Source organism: Cyprinodon tularosa, unplaced genomic scaffold (assembly GCF_016077235.1).
Source record: "Cyprinodon tularosa strain WSP-4 unplaced genomic scaffold, ASM1607723v1 ctg1704, whole genome shotgun sequence".
Lineage (NCBI taxonomy): Eukaryota > Metazoa > Chordata > Actinopteri > Cyprinodontiformes > Cyprinodontidae > Cyprinodon > Cyprinodon tularosa.
In genome coordinates this window covers 7,486-22,198 of record NW_024038536.1, presented here as the reverse complement: position 1 = coordinate 22,198, position 14,713 = coordinate 7,486, and the positions used below count along the sequence as shown (strand labels likewise).

The window sequence follows — 14,713 nt, the reverse complement described above, 5'->3', positions numbered from 1 at the left end:
TTATTTCCATGAACCAGGGGCAGATAGTAAAGCAGAAGCTGAAACAGACCAAATGTGGAAAATTACACACAAGCGAGCTTGGGCAGGATTCAATCCCCAGACTCCCAGGTGAAAGTAAGGCATGCAGACCAATCAACCATGGGGATATAACTTTGGCCAGGTCGCAAATGTCAATAATCAGTCGGAGGCATAGTGACAGCACCCCACACTGTCACGGTATCATTACTGAATCTGCACACACCTACAACTGCCTACAAAAAACAAAAAGCAAAAAATAACATTGTAGTCATATCAGATTTACATATAGTCCGACATATTCTTGGAAGTGTGGGCCCCAGCTATCGACTACTTTGGATGGCCACACAGATAAAGAGCCTCATATGCAAAACAAGAAAATCTTATCAGCCCCCGTTGTTTGTATCTCCCCTCTTTTTTTCATGATCTGGCCTGTTTGCTCTCCCTTAATTGGTTATTTCTTTCACCTGTCGTTTTCCCTCCCTGCCTCAATTATAATTTATTCCTCTCACCTGTTTCCTTTGGTTTATATTCTGTTCAGCCTGAGCATTCAGTGCCAGATCATTGTTTTCTGTTGGTCTGTCCAGCTCTGTTCATTTGATGCCACGGTTCATGTTCAGGATACTGGCAGCCAGTGGAAGGAGGGTTTTGTGTTTGTCTCGTTTCCTATTGTCCACTGTTCCTCCCCTGCTGAGCCCTCTGGGTTTTTGGCTCTATACGCGGGGAGCTTCAGTTTTCATTCCAGTAAGCCTGGCACCAGTTTAAAGGTCCTGCATTCAGTTCTGGTTCCACGTCCTGTCTCTGCTACCCTCCTTCACTGAGAATCCCAGTCTGCACCTGATCCTGTCTGCTCCTGTGCGTGACCGCCTGGTCATGCTTCGGACTCTACTGGACTCTGAACCTGCCTGGAAGCTCTACGAGGCCTGGATCCTGCCTGTTCTGTCTGTTCTGGATCCTTGACCAGGATCGGCTTCCTGCAAGACCTCTGGGACTGAAGCACTGGGGACGTCACTTACCTGTGGTTCTTCCACTTTATTTATTTATTTTTTTCTCCACTACTATTGGGTTTCATGCTCTTTGTAGTTGCATATATGAAGACACATTTGTATATATGTTGGATTATTATGTTCTTAAATAAAGAATGTTTAAAAAAAGATTTACATATAGTCCACACACTGCAAAAAATATTGTAATCTTAAATGTCAGCCAAACCCATTTGCACAGATAAAACTTTTCAATAAACCAAACATTACCCATGACACATCTGACCAAATAATCATGTAACACAACTATTTTCATTAATTTCAGACAGAACTATTCACATACGTACTTGTATTATATTAAACTCCTTTTTTCTCTGAGTACAGAGCAACTGGCTTGCTTAGTCTCGCAATGCATCATGGGATACCAAGGCCACGTAGGATACAGCGGACCTGTTCTTCAAAAAGAAGGATGAATTTGTTGGCTGTTTAACGAGGAGTATTCCAACCCGAACAGGCAACAGTGTAATGAAGTAATCAGCCATCAGATCCAAGCACTTCACCTATGCCCCAAAAGAAGAAGTACAGTAAATGAGGCCCTCTAGTGGTTATAGTGCAGTATTGTTTAGTCTCTGCTCTGCAGGTTCTTGTACAGAGTTCTGGTGTTTCCTGTCACTGTGGGCTGCAGAGCACAGTAGTACACAGCAGAGTCTGACAGACGGAGATCCTGGATCGTCAGATTAAATGAATTCTTGTTGCCGTTGAGTTCAGCTTTGAATCTGTCTTTGAAATCCGGAGCTTTATCTCCTCCTGATGAGAATCCTTTCAGCATGTACTTTGGGAAGCTGTTTTCTTCTTGTTTATACCAGAACATTGTTGGAGTGAAAGTGCTCTTATAACTACATCCTAGAGTTACAGATTCTCCTTGAGCAGCAGCAACATGTCCTTCTGTCTGCGTCACTGAGTCTCCTTTACACTCTGAGGAAGAACAGAACATGCAGAGGAAGAGATGAATCAATAAAGATGATTGATTAAATTAAACAAAATAAAGATCTCTACTCTGTGTACAGTAGATGTAATTTTCACTGATTATTGTTCAAGTGTTTGAAGAGGAAACATGTTGAGCTTTCTATCTTACCAAAGAAAAGAGCAGCTAGAATAATCCACAGCCAATGTTCCATCTGTCCAACAAGGTTTAAATCAGCAGGAGAAACTAGCTGATGTTCAACATTCAGTCTGACTATTGTTCTCTTCACAGCAACACTTATTATTGACACAATGCTGGAACACAGAGCACAAGGAGAGCTCCGCCTACTGGATGATGGCGACCTCTAGTGGAGATAGAAGATTGAGTCAAACAGTGGGGAAAATAGGCTCTAGCTGCTTATCCATGGGTCAAATACTTAATGCCACAGAACTAAAATTATTATCTGTGGGTTTCTATAGGTGGAAAGTTGTCAAAAAAAAATATATATATATTTATAAGTATGGATAATGCATATTTTCTTATGTTGTCACATAAGGAACGGATAACACCTGCTACATGAAATGATCTCTCCCCTAATATTAAATCTGCCAAAGTCCAAAAGCAGTCTTACTTCTGCACTGGAAAAAATGGAAATCTAGATAAGTAATTTTTTCTTAAAATAAGTGCATTTTTTCTTTGATTTTGCCAATGGTACAAGACAATTTACACTTAAAATAAGAAAACACCATTGGTTTGTCTTATTTTGAGTGCATATTATCTAATTATCTTATGTTAAGAGTAAAAACACTCATTCAACTGGCAAATCATCTCATTTACCTACTCAAATTAAGGCTAAATACACTTAATTTAAGAAATGTTTATTTATTTCTATTTTTTTCCAGTGTGGGCACATTTCTACTGTATGTCTCATGACATCATTTTAGGTGGAAGGGGTAAAACTTTGAAAAAGAGGTAATGTTCTGTCAAATTCCTCCTGGTCATTCATTTCATGGATCAATTGCAAAGAGTTGAAAGAAATATTCTATAGCATTGATTTGTACTTTCAACCTGGGATTTCTATGATAACTTTGTCCATTTGTGAGCCTGTCAGCTGAAGTTTCTGAGTTTATGTTTCCAATCACATTATCAGAAAAATGCTAGTGCCCAGTTCTTAATGCAGATAGCTAACCAATGATCAAAGCTACAGAAGTTAAATCTGCTTCCAGCTGCAATCACAAAAGTAAAACCTTTCAACTTTAATACAAAATATCCTGAAGCTCGAGTATAGTCGAAGGATTACAATAATAACTAAAAGTATTAAAAGACCACAACTCTACCACGAAAAGGAATAATTTAAAAAGACAGGTTCTACAAAGTATGTGCTAAAATGGCTGATCAATTATCAACTAACCAATCTAACGACATCATGTGTTATCTAGATTAAATGTGAATTCTGGATCTTTAAAGAGTAAATAAAAAATGATTACTAAGGTCATACACAGTTGTGCTCGAAAGTTTACATACCCAACCATTAAAGAAAATTATAAATTTACGCCAGTAATTTAAATAAAACAAAACTGGAAAAAATAAATAAAAATGTTAGAGAAAAGTTAGTGAAATAAAATACTGATTTGTAATATTAATTTTACATATAATTCTATATAAAAAAACAACATTCCCAGAAAAATTTAGGTACCTTACTGATGAACAGTGAACCAACATACCTGTCAACAGGTGCAGAAGTTTGACTGAACATTTAATGAACATTACAGAAACCACCTGATTTCAGAAATTGCCTGAAATTGCTGCTCAACAAAATGTTTGTTCAGGTGCTGCATCAACCTATTTTACTTGTTTTATTTGTTGATTTATAAATATGTCACAGTTTCCATTATTTATAATTTATTATCACTTTTGTCAAATTAAATAAATTTTACTGACAGCTGATTTTTTAATATTTAACGGGAGGGTGTGTAAACTTTGAAGCACAACTGTATATCTTTCTGCAGCAACCGTCTTGTTAATATCACAACTCTGCTTAATTAAATCAACAAGTCGACTTTTTGGTAAATGCCCAAATATAAATACATAAAAGCCGAAATTAGAAGATAAATACATTTATAAATGCACAAAAAGGAAGGCAAATACACAAATAAAAGAAAAAATAAATATAGATATACAAAAAGACAAAGGATTAGCCTTTTCCTGGATCCAAACTTATTTATTTATTCATGTATATATTTATTTATTTTATATGAAGTTATTTTTTTTATATTTTAATTTATATATATATATATACATACATATATACTCCAGATGGTTCTACAAATTACAGCTGCAAGAGGCATTGGGCGGCTCTCTGTCTATTATGGCCAGAGGAGCCTCACACCGCTGCCCCCATGCCTACGCCTATTTGCTCTAAATTAGACCTGCCTAACAGCTGTTTTGGCCATTTCCTCTTCCATAGGGAGCACGGTGAAAAGAAAGAACTTCCAGCAGTGAAACATGAGTTTCCTGTTCTTAGGAGGCGGGGCTAAAGTGATGTCCATAAACTACCAACTCTATGAGATGAATGCTGATCTGAGATGACACACAGGGAAAACAACACTGCTCTGACTATGCATATTGAACTTAAAACACCAGTATCTTATAAGGGGAGAGTTTACGTTTCAATGCTTAGTCACATCTACATGCTTTAATCCAGAAAAAAATATTTGATACCTTTTAATCCCCAATGCCTAAAGTCTATGTATGGTGAATTTGAAATCTGTAACTCAAAACCTCAGCACAAGTTTGCTTAGATATGACATGAATAAATGAGAGAAAATGGCACGTTTGATTCAAAATGGCTGACTTCCAATTGGGTTTAGAGCACGGGTCCAAGAGACTTTTTTAGTGTGTCCTGGTAGGTGATGAATGTGTACCATGAATGTGTACCTCAATAGAAGCACGGCCTGGGGCTGTTTTGCTTTTGTCTTATGGCAACACAACTTTTGTTCAATGTCAGCAGTTTTCCAAGAATGAGCATGTTTTTTTTTTCATGTGTGTGTTTGAAATGTCTAAAGAATGTCATATTTGGGACCAGAACCTTTTGTATGTTAATGTCTACCGTTTAGTTACAGTAGACATTGTGTCATTTCATTGAATTTGCAGCTACAACAAAGGAAGCACTGATCCATTCATATTTTATGTTGTTATGTTAAAAATAGGCATCAGTAAACTAGCTGTGAGCAAGATATTGCATCAGAAAGAAAGCATGAAGGTTTAAAATCATAACTGATTCCATATGTCAAGGAGGAAAACAGGAGTAACCACTGAAAAATAGCCCCACCTCTGTCCTCTATAATGGAAGACGTTGGGGTCTGCAGTACAGCTATATCTCCCTACAGGAAGGTTCACAGCTAAATGGAGCACCAGGCCAGATGCAGCTACTATGATAAGAAGACACTGAGAGAACATAAAGTTAGAACTTGAACTAACAGAATCTAGCAGAGTGAGGAAGAGTGGTCCCTGCAGCCTATGTCTCTGAGGGCCTCTAGTGGATGTTGTGGAATATTGCAGGTTCTTGTACAGAGTTCTGGCGTTTCCTGTCACTGTGGGCTGCAGAGCACAGTAGTACACAGCAGAGTCAATCATCACTGCAGAGAAGATGGTCATGCTCATTTTTTCTTCTTTTGCTTCAAATTTCATTCTGCCCAGATATTCTGCTTCACCAAAGGAAGAGTGGGACTTCAGGAACTCTGGAGGTTTTCCAGGATATTGTCGATACCAGAACAAATAGCTGGTGGAACCTTTGTTGTAACTGCAGGACACAGTTACTGAGCTGCCCTCTAAAGTGAACTCCTCAGTCTTCAGTGCAGTAAGTTGTTGACAGTTTATATCTGAAAGAAAAAAAAAGCCAAATAACTGAAGAATAGCAATGATCAGCTTTTCCTATGTTTGACTCCAACCAACCTGTTCCAAAGAGCAGGACCAGTAGAATAAATCCACATTTTTGCACAGAGAGCATGTTGAGAAGATGTAGTGATTGTGTTGAACTGTGTTGAATGTGGAAGTTTGTCTCTCTTCTATAGTTCAGTAACAGCTCAGCTCCTCCCTCCTGGTAAACCGACTCACAGCCTTTTGTTGTCAGCTTGAAGTTGTTAAATTAGAGAATGTGTTTGAATGCAGAAACAAACAAGAAAAAGGAGTTATTGTCTTTGTAAAGGACTTTCAAAAATAAGCTGATCTGTCAGTCACTCTATATGTGTGATATATTTCATTGAATTAAGATAATAAAAAAATGAAGTAAAAAAAATCTTGGTGTTATATTTGATCAGGACCTCTTTGATTTAAATCCCATATCAGAGGTTTTATGAGTTTTTCTTTTGCTGAGAAACTAGTCCATGCATTTGTTACTTCAAGGCTGGACTATTGTAATTCTTTCCTATCAGGAAGTCCACAAACTGTAGTTAAAAGCCTTCAGCTGATCCAAAATGCTGCAGCCAGAGTCCTGATGAAAATGAAAAAGAGAGATCATATCTCTCCTATCCTGGCTTCTCTTCATTGGCTTCCTGTTAAATCCAGAATAGAATTTAAAATCCTCCATCTCACATATAAAGCCTTAAATGGCCAAGCTCCATCTGATATCAGAGATCTGATTGTTCCTTATGTTCCTAGCAGAGCACTTCGCTCTCAATCTGCAGGTTTACTAGTGGTTCCTAGAATTTCTAAAAGTAGAATGGGAGGCAGATCTTTTAGTTCTCAGGCTCCTCTCCTGTGGAACCAACTACCAGTTTTAGTCCGTGAGGCAGACACCCTGTCTACTTTTAAGGCTAGACTTAAAACTTTCCTTTTTGATAAAGCTTATAGTTAAAAATAGAGTGATGTTTATTTAGTTGCTGGGAACACCCAAGGAATTACAATTTAGTCACAGACAATCTCCTGCGCTCTACATTGGCCCTACTGTAGCTCTATATTAGAGGTCACGGATTAGCGGACCGTGGTCCGGATCTGGACCCACCTGCTGGCTAATCTGACCCAACCTGATTTAAAACATTTATATTATTACTACATGTTGTCCAAGTGTCTAACTTCACTTGCACCGCTTCTCCTGTTAATACGGTAAAGCCCTGGGGAGCGTCCAGCTCCAGGCTGCACGTGATCCAAATGAGCCAATGAGCTGTCGGTCTGGGTTGCTGCTGCTGCTACTTTTAGACACAGCAGGCAAACCTGTGGCAAGCCGGGCGATGGGAAAGAAGGAGAAGACCATGAGAAAAAGAGAGCAGAGAAAGTGTGGACTGCTGGAAGAACTGCGGTGAACTGGTGAAAGAAAAGTGAAATGGCGTGCTCAAAGATGACCCTGCACATTTAGAGGATGTTTGGCTCAACCTGCTGCTGTGAAGCAGGATTCTCCACCATGAACAGAATCAACAATAAATCTGGATCCAGGCTCAAAATGAGCTCCTTGATATGTGCTTGAGAATGGCTTAGTCTCCGGTTAAACCCAGGTTTAAAGCCTTGCAGGGCAGCCTAAAGCCCACTGCCAACATTAAGACAGAAAAAAGAAAGAAAATAACAAATGATCAGTTCAGGAGTCAGGAAATTGTCTATAAACCAAACTGAATGATGAGCTGTTCTCTACTTCAAAAAACACTTTAGATTTTAAAATGGAAAAAATGTCTTTTTTTATATTTTTATTTAAAAATTCAATGTATAACATGGATGCATACTCCCCTTTGTCTATTTCAGTGTTAAATGTTGTTTAAAGTAACAGATTATAATTTAAAATGTCTCCGGACCTTTAGTGGTTGATAATTTTCTTTATTCGGACCCCACTGATTTTTTAAATGGCTACCACTGCTCTATATTTCTTATTCCTAATCCAAAGAATTTAGGTTATCCTGAGCTAGCTCTATATTTAGGCTGCTGTCATTTTAGACTGCCTCAGGACATAGGGACCCCTCTTCATCATTCTGCTTCATTCTATCTATTCTCCTATTCTGCAGTTTTCGTTAGTTCTAGTGATGGAGCTTATGCTTCATCCTGCTCCTTTTTGAAACATGCTGTATGTTTAGGTAGCATTCTATGCAAACATTGTAAAATCATGTCATGTTTCAAAATAAATGAAATGAAATGAAATGAAATGAAATGGTGAGATGAAGCCTCATGAGGCATTGAACCGTTTGGCCAAGTTGCTTCAATGATCCCCACATATCATGAAGCTTCATGTGAACATGTCACCACCTACTGGTGGGGTGCAGAACTACAGTTTGTATTAAATCTGTGACTTCTTTGCAACTGTTTTTCTTTTTTTTTTCCTTTTAAGTTCCCTTGAAATTGTTAATGGTGTGTATAATAAAATCTTTTGTAAGTTGTAAGTGTAAAATTTCTTTGAACAATCATTTAAGGTGCACAGTTTTTCTGCCATTTTAGTGAAATAAACTCAAGCAGACAGTGAAAGTGTTTGTGCGAATTGGGCAACGATGAGCAAAATAAAATGTTTTAGTTGTTTTTATTCAAACATGATAGTTTTTCCACATTTTTTGGTTTTAATCAGGTTGGAACCAATCTTTTGGCTGAACCGACCTAATTTTCCCAATCTATATTTTTACTCGGGCAAAACAATGCAAATTAGTCTCATCAGCCAAAATAATTAAGTTTAATCGCAACTTTCAAAAGTCAAAGACAGGTCTTGAGCCATCAACCTCTGGAGTGAGAGCCTGTCTCTTACAGATAACGCCACCTATGAAGGCAACTGTAGCTGGGGGAAAATACTTGTTAATACTGACATCTTAACACTGACTTTGCCCGGTGGTTTGCTCAAATTTTGATCATTACATTGTTTATTCTAACTAAATTAGCTTTAAGCAACTAGATTGGTTGGAAACACAACCAATTTATTCTTAGAATCTATCCAAACTTTATCCAGCTGACAGCAACTCTCCTCCAATCTCCATCAACTTGACTGAACACTGAGGCTGTTTAGATGCCTGTCAAGAGTCTTGCGCTTCCCGAACCACTTCCCGAAGCGATCACGTGGTTTGACGGTAGCGAAGCCTCGGATGTCATCAATTTTGGCCCCTTCTCTAAATGAAGCACGTCTTGACACGCGCTTCGGGGAAACGCCCCCTCCATTACTCGACACATGCCTTTGAAGCCTCGGCTCAGCTCATAACATCAGTAGTTAGTTACAACCATAACTATGTTCTCATTGCTTTTTCTTGTCATACTATCTTCATTTGATCCTTTCATCTTTAAAGGGAAATGGCATTCCCCTTTACGGGAACTGCCCTCAGGCAGCGGGACAAACAGGTGTATGGAGAAAGAGGATCTGAAGGAGTGGGAGAGTGGGAACATGGATAAGGTCAGACATATATGGAGGAGCGACGTTGTGGATGGAATTGAATGTTAGGAGGAGTTTTTTTAACTGAATACGGAACTGAACTGGGAGCCAGTGGAGCTGTTGGAGGACAGGAGCGCTGTGTTGGTTTGAGGGGGTTTGAGTTATGATGCTGGAAGCTGAGTTCTGGACCAGTTGAAGTTTATGGAGAGATTTGTGAGGGAGACCGAAGAATATAAACTGCAATAAACTAGACTGGAAGTGACAAGGTTGTGGGATGGCATTTGAGGCAGCTGATGTTTCATAAGGGGAAGAAAGTGTAGAAGCAGTTTTATTGCCTTATATATCCTTACACGTGGCCCTATACTTACTTAGCAACAAAACAGTACATGTTGAAGGTCAAGTATGAGTCTTAACAATAATAAAGTCCCTAATGCCTTATTTGTACGCAATTAGATGATGTATGAGGAGGTTTGGCATAAATAGAGAACATCTGTATAAACATTCCTCCGAGTGTCAAATCGACCGCTGGGGTCAACCAGCACACGTGAATTCCAGTAAGCTTTCGACATGATATTCCTGTGCATGTGCAGTTACATAATGCGATGTGGAAACTATAAATGCCGTACGTTTTGGATAAGGTGGATTTGGTGCCAATGAGGAAAAGCTGGCATTTACTGCTGTTTAATTTAAGGAAGTTTTGGGTCGACCAGGTTTTAACTTCAAAGATGCAAATGGTGAGGGGGGTGGCTGGAAGAGTGGACGAGGGTTTAGTCTGTAGTTAAAGCTATGTCTCATCAGCATAAGAGTGGAAATGAAGTTAAATTTGCAGAAGATACTGCGAAGAGCAAGTAGGTAGATGATGAAGAAGAAGGGCCCCAGAACTAAACCCTGGGGCGCCCCTGATGTGACAGAAGAGGGGATGGATTTGAAGGACTTCAGTTGAACGAACTTGAGTGTGGCCAGAGATGTAAACTGGTCTAATGAAGTGTGGGTGATGCCAGTGGAAGATAGCTTGTTGAGGAGGGTGGAATGACAGATGGTATCAAAGGCTGCACTCAGGTAAAGAAGGATAAGGATGGTGAGGACTCCAGAATTGGCTGCCATGAGATCATTGGTGATTTTTTTGTGTGCCGTTTCAGTGATATAGAATGGGCAGAAACCGGACTGAAACTGTTCAAGCAGGTTATTGTGGGCTATGTGAGAGTGGAGAGGGAGGCAATTGTTTCTTCGAGGAATTTGGAGATGAAGGGTAGATTAGAGATAGGACAAAAGGTGTTGAAGTTAGAGGGGTCAGTGCCAGGTTCCTTACAAATTTGGGGTAATGGCAGCAGCTTTTAAGGATGTAGGCACAGTTCCAGTGGTAAGAGACAAGTTGATAATGGCACAAATAAAAGGGAGGCAAGCTAAAACAAGTGTCTGGGTAGGGGATCCAGTTGACAAATGGATGACCTGGATTTTTGGAATAGTTCGCTGATTCCTTTAAGAGTGGGGAGCTGGAATAAGGAAAATGGGGGTGTGGATAGGTGAGAGCTGGCTAAGCTGCTGTGGTGAGGGATTGGTCCAAGTGTTTGTGTGTGTGTGTGTGTGTGTGTGTATGTATATATATATATATATATATATATATATATATATATATATATATATTTTTTTTTTTTTTTTAAGTGATAATTATAAGAGAGTAAATAAAAGGTACAATCAATTGGCTTGATAGAGGGGTGTTTTATCCACCTGTAGCTCCTGCTGCTGGAAGATCAGTGATGGTCTTTAAATGTTTTTCATCATCGCACTAAAATCACACAACACAAAGTTTTTGGAATTATTTTCTTGATAAAATTATTGAATGAAATTATTCCTTTAGGTGTTAAGTTCTTGTCTATTGTTCTAATCATGATGTTTACCTGAGATATTTAACTCACATCGGCTATCTGTGACCACTTCCTGTTTGAATATTTACATACATTTATTAGACCAATCAAATACAATGCATTATTTTTTTAGTAAGAGAGTTATACACCCTGTGTATGAAAAGGAGCTCTACGGCAGGTCATTCATCCCCGCTGACATCAGACTTTACAGTGCCACTGCCCTATAATCTGGGTTAATAACTCTGCAATAACTGAGCAATAACTATTGGATATCGTGTGCAATAATCCTGTACTATAAGATCCTTCTCAATTATTTAATCATTTATTTAGCAAACCAGAAACCGCACTCCTTTTGTTGCCTGACTCCACTTAACAACAACATACCTTAAATTCTTACTGTATATAAGTCACTTTAAATCTCTTCTTCTTTATTTTTTCCCATCCACGCTATATATCTGGATGCACTGTATATTATTCATGCACATTTTCCTCCTTTATGCACCTCCAGTTAAGAGCCAATGTCACAAGTGAATTTCTCCATTAGGAGATCAATAAAGTTTTATCTAATCTAAATTAAGCTGTCACCAGTGTTATGTTTTAATGCACCAAATAAACAAACTTGTTTAAATTGTTATTGTGTATTTTTGTTCAATGAAGCACTGAACAAAAAGAGTGACATGTTTCAACTTCATATTTACCCTATGTTATGGTTCCTATTTGTTGTTACTCTGAGTTTTCTGTTATCAGTTGTTTTGTTTTTATTTTCCATTATCTTCAAGCATTCTTTAGTTACTCTCTGTTGCCCCCTTGTGATTGTTTTCTTTTCCCTTGGATTCCCTCTTGCCAGTTCCACCCACACCTGCTCCCCATTCAGCTCGTTAGTCCTTCCTTTGTTTGGTTGTCCTTAAATACTCCACCTCTGCAGTCACTCAGTGCTGGTTCCTTCTCGTTGCTGTGCTGTCTACTCTGCTCGTCTCTCCCTGGCTCCTCAGACTCGTCTTTACCCTGATGTCTCCATGATTTTGGTTTGTTTTATATTTTGAGTTGGATTTCTGCCTCTGCTGCTTTTTGGTTTTCAATTAAATCTTTCAGAACACATCCCAGCTTCACTTGTCTCTGCATCTGGGTCCTCAAAGCAACCTCACCAGCCATTGTTGACAGAAGGAACCAGCCAACATGGACCCAGCAGAGTCAAACTTGGCAGGAAGCATGACACACTTTCTGGAGAACTGTCGTTTCACACTGGACAGGATTGCCACTCTCAGCCCTCCTTGGAGACGGGTATGTGCTGCAGCCGACCTTAAAAGGATTTTAACCCCCCACACAACTCTCCTGTCATCCCTAGGGTTTCTGGACATTTTAGAAGAGGTGGAGTGGAATCACAAGGCTGCTTTAGCTCAGCTTTTTAATAAACCTCCACCACCTCAACCTCAATCACCTGCAGCGGCTGCCTGCTCAACCTCTCCATTAGTTCCTTCCACTTCTCCCTCAGCTTCTACAGACTCTCCTCTGCCAACTGCTCCCTCCAGGCGTAAGCGTCGCCGGGGGAAGAAGTCCACTCCCTCTCCGGCGGGTCAGCCTGACGCCTCCACTCCCTCTCCGGCGGGTCAGCCTGACGCCTCCACTCCCTCTCCGGCGGGTCAGCCTGACGCCTCCACTCCCTCTCCTGCGGGTCAGCCTGACGCCTCCACTCCCTCTCCTGCGGGTCAGCCTGACGCCTCCACTCCCTCTCCGGCGGGTCAGCCTGACGCCTCCACTCCCTCTCCGGCGGGTCAGCCTGACGCCTCCACTCCCTCTCCGGCGGGTCAGCCTGACGCCTCCACTCCCTCTCCGGCGGGTCAGCCTGACGCCTCCACTCCCTCTCCGGCGGGTCAGCCTGACGCCTCCACTCCCTCTCCGGCGGGTCAGCCTGACGCCTCCACTCCCTCTCCGGCGGGTCAGCCTGACGCCTCCACTCCCTCTCCGGCGGGTCAGCCTGACGCCTCCACTCCCTCTCCGGCGGGTCAGCCTGACGCCTCCACTCCCTTTGGTCAGCCAGCTGCTAGCCTTAGCCTCCCCCATAACCAGGTCAGTGTCTCCCATAGTCTCAGTAGTCACCTCTGACAAACAGCTAGTCCCATCTTCAAAAAAACTCAAACCAGGTCCACGTATTACACCCCCTGCAGTTAGAGCTCCCCATATTGAGGAGTCTCAGTTAAGACACTACTTTTATGGGGAGAGGGAAGATCTTTTTCCTTTCCTGCCACCTCCTTCAGTTCCTAGCCAGCCAGATCCCCTAGCTCCAGTTCCCATTAGCGGTCCAGTTTCCCTAGCTCCAGTCCCCATTAGCGGTCCAGTTTCCCTAGCTCCAGTCCCCATTAGCGGTCCAGTTTCCCTAGCTCCAGTCCCCATTAGCGGTCCAGTTTCCCTAGCTCCAGTCCCCATTAGCGGGGCAGCTCCCCCAGTGCCTGAGCCCATTAGCGGGTCAGCTCCCCCAGTGCCTGAGCCCATTAGCGGGTCAGCTCCCCCAGTGCCTGAGCCCATTAGCGGGTCAGCTCCCCCAGAGACTCCTGAGCCCATTAGCGGGTCAGCTCCCCCAGAGCCTGAGCCCTTTAGCGGGCCGTTTAGCCTAGCGCCGGAGACTCCTGAGCCCATTAGCGGGCAGTTTAGCCTAGCGCCAGAGACTCCTGTGCCCATTAGCGGGCCGTTTAGCCTAGCGCCTAGGACCCCTGAGCCCGCTCAGAGTCATCCTGATATCCCTGAGCACACTATTAAAAGGCTCTCTAAAGTAAGGCTCAGCGGACACTCCAAGCCTCCACGGCCCCTCAGCGGGCGCTCCAAGCCTCCACGGCCCCTCAGCGGGCGCTCCAAGCCTCCACGGCCCCTCAGCGGGCGCTCCAAGCCTCCACGGCCCCTCAGCGGGCGCTCCAAGCCTCCTCTGAGGCTGTTCCTGTGCCGCAGTCGGCGGCCCCCTCTGAGGCTGTTCCTGTGCCGCAGTCGGCGGCCCCCTCTGAGGCTGTTCCTGTGCCGCAGTCGGCGGCCCCCTCTGAGGCTGTTCCTGTGCCGCAGTCGGCGGCCCCCTCTGAGGCTGTTCCTGTGCCGCAGTCGGCGGCCCCCTCTGAGGCTGTTCCTGTGCCGCAGTCGGCGGCCCCCAAGGTTCCTGCGGCTGTGTCAGAGACGGCGTCGCCGCCGGCGTCCTCCAGAGACCCTCCTTCGTCAGAGACGGCGTCGCCGCCGGCGTCCTCCAGGGGCCCTCCTCCTTCGTCAGAGACGGCGTCGCCGCCGGCGTCCTCCAGGGGCCCTCCTCCTTCGTCAGAGACGGCGTCGCCGCCGGCGTCCTCCTGGGGCCCTCCTCCTTCGTCAGAGACGGCGTCGCCGCCGGCGTCCTCCAGGGGCCCTCCTCCTTCGTCAGAGACGGCGTCGCCGCCGGCGTCCTCCTGGGGCCCTCCTCCTTCGTCAGAGACGCCGCCGGCGTCCTCCTGGGGCCCTCCTCCTTCGTCAGAGACGCCGCCGGCGTCCTCCTGGGGCCCTCCTCCTTCGTCAGAGACGGCGTCGCCGCCGGCGTCCTCCTGGGGCCCTCTTT

At 43.0% G+C, this 14,713-nt stretch overlaps 1 gene segment (V, D, J or C); it reads right to left on the bottom strand.

Annotated features, from left to right (window-relative positions):
- Window positions 1-1,241: 1,241 nt before the first annotated feature.
- LOC119781084 lies at window positions 1,242-2,277 on the bottom strand. The segment is given in 2 exon segments: window positions 1,242-1,973; window positions 2,134-2,277. Coding segments are annotated over 2 exon segments (396 nt in total).
- Between the last annotated feature and the right edge of the window lie 12,436 nt (window positions 2,278-14,713).